The 8,275-nt window shown below is 42.6% G+C and overlaps 1 protein-coding gene across 1 annotated transcript in view; it reads right to left on the bottom strand.

The window, feature by feature from the left end:
- The window catches only part of LOC109479149, a 12,622-nt gene extending 5,660 nt beyond the window's left edge, over positions 1 to 6,962 (bottom strand). Inside the window, exons 1-3 of the mRNA XM_019781029.1 lie at positions 5,630 to 6,962; positions 4,217 to 4,258; positions 1,206 to 1,355 (exon numbers count right to left, since the gene is read on the bottom strand). Coding sequence (XP_019636588.1) covers positions 1,206 to 1,355; positions 4,217 to 4,258; positions 5,630 to 6,421 — 984 coding nt within the window. The 5' untranslated portion in view covers positions 6,422 to 6,962. The remainder of the gene's footprint in view (positions 1 to 1,205; positions 1,356 to 4,216; positions 4,259 to 5,629) is intronic.
- Positions 6,963 to 8,275: the final 1,313 nt, after the last annotated feature.

Consider the following 8,275-nt stretch of genomic DNA (forward strand, 5'->3'; position numbering starts at 1 on the left):
CTGTATCACATTGTGTTCTTTATTCATTGCTTGTTAGAGGACACAAATATGTGCGCGAGACTCAAAATTAAAGTTCAAAAGACTCAAGTGAGAACAAGGTTTCACAAAACAATTATCACGTTCTACCTCCCGAATTCCGGTAGATTGAAATGGAATAATAGACTACAGTTTCATACCCACCCCGGGGCCCAGCCTACATCGCCAAGGTTGATCATCTACTTGAATGAACTCTTTGACTGCTACTTCAACAATAAATCTGTCTTCATAATCATTTGTCACTTTCCTTTGTCTCTTTCAACCTGCCTGTTTGACATTGCGGGTTGCAGTATTGACACATGTATCGGTATTGGCCCATCGGGAAGAGTTCCGAAACAACCGCACTTCACAAACGTGAAGACTGGAGATGTGAGGAAAGCTGCGGGGAGAGATGAGAGGATGTCCGTGTGTGTGTGGTGCCAGGAGACATCTATCATTTACGGCATGGAATACCGCCGGGTCGATACACATCATACTGCTGATATCCAGACACTTCATGATCAAACAGTCGCGTGGGGAAACGCACTTCCACCACATTAAAATCGATTTATACAAACTAGTATGTATCAGAATCGACTGAGCCATCTTCAAGGGAAAATACATTAAGACATCACTATCAGCCGGGAGTGTATCAAAATCTATAAGAGTACGTTCGTCTTCCTTTATAATCCCATAAATTTGAAAGAGAGAGGGCGGGGGGGGTCGATAAACACGTATTCTTTGAGCATGCGGCGTCGGAATTATGGCTAACAGCCAAGGGGGATAAGTGCTGTCTTGTGATGTATGTTTTACACAGAACAAAGTGTAGTTCTGAGACGGAGAGGAGGTTATATTTTCCTTCAGATGAGACATATATTTCATCCAGACGGTGTACGATGTTAGAATTCTAACTTTAACAAGGTAACGTGAGGGACAGAATTGATCGCTTCCTCGGGTCAACCAATATCTGTCCGCCCAGAACGTACCGTTACTTGTCGAGGTCGACCGTCTAATACGATCAGTGTGTGTAGCTGATTTACCAAACAATTGGTTTTGTCAGAGAAATGTCCTCAATTAGAAAAGCCAAGAAAACGCTCGACATTCCTATGATTGAGTCTGCGTCAGGTGACAGGTCGAAGGTCCTGTCCGGTAGGGCTTATGCCGAACTGTAGAGAAAAAAGGGGTTTCACCTTTTTCAGTTTGGTAGGGTTATGCTCTTCTACATGTTTCAGGTTGTGCCTAATGCGCACGCGCAGCTCGGACCCGTCGTTGTAGAAGGCGGAATCGGCGGTTGTCATGGAAACCAGCGTTCCACGTGTCGCTTCCTTCTTTTCTAACACCTGAAAACAAAGTACACAACTGTTGAGTCAGAAAAATTCCCTATTATTGCATGAATATGCACGGTACTGCATGATATTCTATGCCAGAAAAGTATCTACCGTTACCTCTGACAGATCACTGTGATGGTGCTTGCTTCCATACTATGTAATAATTAACTTTGGCTGTCTTTCTTTAAACATTTCAATGATGACTTTTATTTTGTAATATGGTTTCCTTATTCAAAGACGTGCCGACTTACCACACACTAGACTAGATAAATGTGCGGACGGAGGACACAATATTACCACGGAGGTACATGATTTCCCAGTGGACCGCCAAATCGTTGGTTGAATTACTGCTGCACAGTCCGTAGACTGTCGGGTTTGTCTTTTACACAATAATAACTGGTATGCTCAGCAAAAACGATATATCCTTCATTCATTGCATGTTCGACTACATCAGAAACAAGAGTTCCGAGATCTCATACCTCCATGAAATATGGGCTTACTTTGTCCTCATTAATTATGCAAATACCTCTACATTAACATATTATATGCATAGCGATGCATACCTTTAAGTAAGTTACACATGTTACGAGGTATAAAATTCCCATCATTCACCAATAAGGATTCACAGAATTTTCACATAAATTATGCAAATTAGGTCACCATTTGCATAATTGATATCTGTTGATGTTCCGCCTGCCACAGATTAAATAAATTACATGTATAGCAGTACCATTATATGAAACACTGTAATTATAAAATTTCCTCATTAATTATGCAAATTAAGTCCTCATTTGCATAATTTGCATTTAATCATGTACAACTGTCTCTCAGGTACAAAAATGATGAAAATACTAGTACGTTGTTCCAATCTGGACTTATTGGCTTTGAAAGTTTTTACCAGAAAGTGCCCTGCAGTTCCAGAACAAGCTGCTAGGGGGACCAAACTCACACTACTTATTCCTGACAAGATAAGCTATCTGTCACCAAAAAGTCAAGACCATAGCTTGTTCAGGACAAAAGATACAAAAACCGGAAGTTCTGCTGCAGTACCAAGGTCATCGACCAGGAGGCCCATACTTGACCTTGACCTTTGTCTTTCCAAGACTTACCATCATACCAAATATCATCACAATCCATAAAGGCGTTCTGAAGTTATGCTGACTACAAAGTTGCGGAAACACACACAGACACACACACAGACACACACACAGACAGACACACACACAGACAGACATACAGACAGACACGCCAAAAACAATACCTCCATTTTTCATGGAGGTAATAAGTTGAGGGAGAAGTTTCCGGTACATGCACAGCAAATCATGTAATGATGGAATGGGATGGTGGCCACTACAGCGCACACACATTTCTTGTGCATAATATAACAGTGCCAACTAGCTCGGACGCTATGTTCGGACTTCCAAACTTGATCGAAAATGAGCACCATTTTATAATGAACTTTATGAACTTTATTGCATATTCACGCCCTGCATGGGCCAAATGCACTAAGCTGGATAACTATAGGTACAGGTATAGAGGAAGCAAGTGTTACACTTCTGTGTTATAACTATAGGTACAGGTATAGAAGAAACAAGTGTTATACTTCTGTGCTATAACTACAGGTACAGGTATAGAAGTAACAAGTGTTATACTTCTGTGCTACGTCTCTAACTACAGGATCTATCTACATGGTCTCCTCTCTCTTTTTGAAACATGTATGAACAAATTTGCATAGCTTTTCATTTACATCGTAGTGCCTGGATGTCATAATATATTTGAACAGTTCTGCTTTTGACAAGTATGTATATTTCTTCTCTAACTCTAAGGAATTGATAAAGGATTTCCGCATATCATTGTATAACGGGCATTCTAAGACAAAGTGTGCTTCATCCTCTACACAGTTACTGTTACATAAAGTGCAAATTCTGTTACTTGCGGGAGTCTGGTTATACCTACCAATTTCGATCTGTAATTTATAATGGATTGTACACTATACAATGATAAGCGCCGATTGCTGTTCACCTTTCTTTCCGCTTGTTCAATTGATTTCAATATATTAGATCCTATAGATAAATGCAACTACATTCTAAGGGGAGATAACCAATACAGTGTTCAAATAGGAAAATACATTAAAGAATGTTTTGATCTTAGAGAACAAATGTTAGAGAATAGTTAACCTTTATTGTGACATCATACATATACTCTGTACGTAAGATGACGTTATCCACACATGTATTTAGCTTTGTTAGATCTTTAGTTAAGTTGTAGAAGACCATACAAAAGTCTCTGTACTTTTTTGTTGTGTCAATAAAGAATCTTTGTATTACAGTTTTATGTAAGATTTGTGTAATCTTATATGGTCTAGTCAGCGTGGCGTATTAAGGACCCTGTGGTATCATCTGTTATAGGAAAGCCATTTTAAGACCTTCTATGGTTAACACGTGTCACCTGATATTTTACTGACCCTTCAGTTCTTATTCTTCACATCCCTACCCCGTCCCTAGCTAGTCCCTATCTTTTAGTCCCTTCGGTCATGTCGGTCGTTTCTTTTTGTGCCTCTACATTTCGATCCAATTATCTGCAATTGTCTGTCCATCACGAGTACTGGCGCTGACAATTTAATCTCATCCAGGCACAATTACATCTCAAACAGGACCCAGATGAGACGATCAGTCTCCCCTGTCAGGAGTCGTGATATCCAATCAAGCAAACCAAGACAAGCTGCTGCTGTCCGGACAACCAGCACAGGCGTGAGGGACTCGATAGCGACAAACCCTTGAGGTGTCATTTTTTAAGAAATGATGAATGATGTCGAGTTATCAAGTACATTATTATATCAACCAATCATGCTTCTCTAAATCAATCAGCCTTACCTGCACGACTCCCGGGACGTCATCGGTGCAGTACACTTTGACCTGTGGAGAGATAATTGAAGAGATTGTGAGTAAATATTGCTGAGAATTCCGGAATGAGTAAGCTGCTAATATAATTGTACGACGGTGAGGTTGTCCCTCGTGCTCAATAGACGAGGCGGAAAGATTTTTTGCGCTGATAACACAGTAATGGATCACCCGGGGTTCTACTACCTCGTGTTGTACTAACTCATCTATCACAACATAAGTAACAACACAAAAATCCATACAATGTTAACAGGAGAGCGCTGCATGGCTTTAGAATGAGCTCTGTCGGCAAATAAACTAGTCTGCACCGCGTGGTTACAAACCGTAGGTAGTTAAAGCTCAGTGAGGGACATATAACGGCTTTGAATCTTTTTGCAATGTGAAGCAATTCTTATTTTGAGGTAAGTAACGTTAATAGTATATCGTCACTTGTGAAGCCTAGCATTTTTGCGGAGAGGTCATTTCAGTTGAATCGCATATATCACCTATTATATACAGGCTAATATGACACCTGAGGACCTGTTTTACCCAAACCAAATGTCTAGCTAGAAAAGACCGCAAGAATTCACGCCTCATCAAGTACCGGTATTTTCTTTTATCCCACTGGCTCTGTGCGGAGGAGTTTATTTTTCTGGCGCCATTACTAATTCTGTAGGTAAAAAAACTGCGCAACTTGAGAATTTCATTATTCTACCTTTTACGTTATATCTGTAGAACAAATCTAGTTTCCAGTGGAGTTCCCTATCTTGTTAACTTGTAGATCCATACAAAGGATTATCTCTACTGCGGTGATCGCTTCAACACAAAGGATGAAGATTATGAAGGAGCCAACCGTGACACATGACCTTTCCAATTGACAATGGATCGTTGTAGTTGTTATAGTCACTGTCATGGCGTCACAACAAAGGCTTTGCTCCTACACGAGAACAATGGCGACCAGATCAATATACACACGAGGGTAGAACAAGACGCTCCTAGATTGCAACTTTCTGAGTCCCTCTCGACAGCGCAGAGTATTTTGCAGGGTATGCTGGTGTTTTCAAACAGCTACTGTTGTCATTACATCTCGTCGTTATCAGTGGTTGGCTCTTAATGTCTTTTTATGACATTTTACGATCTTACAACCACACTATGCGCAATAGATGTATGTGTGTATAATTGACTAACAGACGATGAACATAAACCTTACGTTTACTTCAAGTTCACGCAATAGCTCTAGCGATAGTTCTAAATAAGCAAGTAGGAAGAGCATTCCTACTCTAACACATACAGGAAGGAAAATGGTTCTCTAATATTTGAATTAATGAATGAACAGCTGCAACTGCCAACACAAGCACTAAATAGATCGGCCGTTCAATAAATCGTTTTATGTAAGGTTCAACTGACCTTGACCATGCCTTTGGCCCTGATAAGGTGAAGATACGCGATGATCTTCACTCGCTTACAGATCAGGATCTCATCGTTCGCCTCTCTTCCCAGCAGGACATAGGCGCCTGGAACTCTTGTATGTATGCTTACTGTTTCCTGCTCCACACCAGGCCTGATCTCTTCCTCACCTTCCACTGTATCAAACCACTCAGGCTCTCGTGTGTTAAAGATGATGCCTTCATTATAACAGACTCTGTACTTCCACCCTCCCTCCTCTTCCTCGTCTTCTTCCACAAGAGCTGAGTGCGGGAACACGAGGGTGGCTGGCAAGTTCAGCTTGCCGAAGTGAGGTCCGAAGTATACGGTAGGGCTGAGGAGGGACTCCGCCAAGTCCGATAAAACTGGGCGGTAGTCCTTGTGCCAACTTAAGCCGAGATACATCTGTATAGTCTCGCCCTCGGGCACGGCTCCCATGGGAACGTCAAGCCGTACACCTACCTCGGGCAGTTCCAGCTTTCCCCCTGTTGTGTCAAGCCATTTGCTCAAGAAGGTCGATCTCCTTTTCTTCGGCCCGTCTTCGTCCTCAGATTTTCTGGGACTTCTGAATGGAAGGTTCCAGGCGGCCCAGCTGCCATTGCCGCTGCCGGACATGGCGCTGCCGTAACTGTTGTTCAGCGAGTCTGTCTCTGACTCAAACTCGGAGTTGAAAGAGTCCAAACGGCATAGTTCCGGGGGTGGTCGTGGGCTGCAGACCGGTTCTACCACCTGTTCCCCCGCCATCGTGGTAAAGTCGGGTGCTGTGTCGGGCATTCCGTAGTTACTGTCTTAAACATGACCCATGGCACGTCCTTCCAGCGCTTGGCATCGGGCACAAACCTAAGGAAATTGCAAGTCGAACCTTCCCGCGCGTGCCGAGATGTGCTGTCCCAAAAGTGGGTCACGCACAGTTGACGTACAGGGTTTATGACGACGTTCAAACCAATAACACGCGATCCATGTACCTCGATCACGCCTGCGTAGATGCCACAGCGGACAGATGAGGGCGTCCGTCGTTACCTGGTAATGGAAGGCGTTTCCCAACAGCGCTGTTAGTCTGTTTGACCGGAGTCTTGGTGCACTGTGACTTTTCCGACACGATACGTCCTCGCCATAATGCTTTCATAATGCCCTGGTGTCGCCTTCGAGTGGCCCGGTCGGACCGGTTTTCTCTCGATATTGCCTGCGGGGCACAGTTTTATAATCGAGAGTAGGGAGTGCTGGTCAGGTGAAACACTTTATTAATGTAGTCAGACAGAAAATACTCTACAGGAAATGAAGTACTGGTAGTTTTAAGGCTAGACAATTTGACGATGTGTGCAGACGTGTGAAAACAAACAAAAAATCCAGTTGAACCTCTCTTTCTCGTCAATTATTTCATCTATAACTAGAGGTCGGAGATCTCATGTCTTCGTCAGAGGTACATCGTTCTAGAGAAATTAACATGCGTATTCTTCAATCTTTACCTCCATGAAATGTGTCATGGAGGTTATATTTTCAGTTGCGTTTATCTGTCCGTCCGTCCGTCCGTCCGTCCGTCTGTCTGTTGGTCAACAAGATAACTCAAGAACGCCTGGATGGATTGGTTTCATACTTGGTGTGTTGGTAGGGTGTGACAAAAACTGGAAATGATGAGATTTTTGTCCCCCTAGTGGCTTCCCTTGGTACTGCAGCGCAACTTCCGGTTTTGATATCTCGCGATCTGGACATGCTAGGGTCATGAAATTTTGATGGAAGGTAGCTCTCGTGCTTGGGAAGAAGTCATATGAGTTTGGGCCCCCTAGCGGCTTGTTCTGGAACTGCAGGGCACTTTCTGGCGAAATGTTTAAAAGCCAATAAGTCCAGACAGCAACAACATATTTTCATTATTTTTGGTGTGTAGGTAGCTGAGAGAGAGATGTACATAATTAAATGCAAATTATGCAAATGAGGACTTTATTTGCATAATTAATGAGGAAATACAATAATTACAGGTTTACGATATCTCGCGATCTGGACATGCTAGGGTCATGAAATTTTGATGGAAGGTAGCTCTCGTGCTTGGGAAGAAGTCATATGAGTTTGGGCCCCCTAGCGGCTTGTTCTGGAACTGCAGGGCACTTTCTGGCGAAATGTTTACAAGCCAATATTATACTACTTACATACATGTAATGTATGTAACCTATGGCAGGCGGAACTTCAACAGATACTAATTATGCAAATGATGACCTAATTTGCATAATTAACGCAAAATTCTATGATTTCGTATGGTGAATGATGAGAATCTGTATCTGTATAGCCGGTATAACCGCCTTTCGGCGTAACACACCAGCTTCGCAGGCACGCGGCGCGGCGGCAGCTGGCTATATTACACCGATCGACTTGTTACACCTAACCCTTGAACTTCTAGCTCTAGACATTGTTTAAAGCTATCTATTGACAATGCCCCTACTGTACGTGGTGACAGTGAGTTCCACTCTGCGATAGTTCTAGGAAAGAATGAATTCTTGAACACCTCAATCCTTGGTTGATAACTCTGGTACTTGAATGCGTGGCTATTTCTTGTTCTCTTCTGGGCTGGTATTAGGTACTTAGTAGTTGGGACATCCACCAGTTTATTAGTCATTTTGTACATCATGCATAGTCTAG

Source organism: Branchiostoma belcheri, unplaced genomic scaffold (assembly GCF_001625305.1).
Source record: "Branchiostoma belcheri isolate BF01 breed outbred unplaced genomic scaffold, Haploidv18h27 scaffold47, whole genome shotgun sequence".
Taxonomy (NCBI): domain Eukaryota; kingdom Metazoa; phylum Chordata; class Leptocardii; order Amphioxiformes; family Branchiostomatidae; genus Branchiostoma; species Branchiostoma belcheri.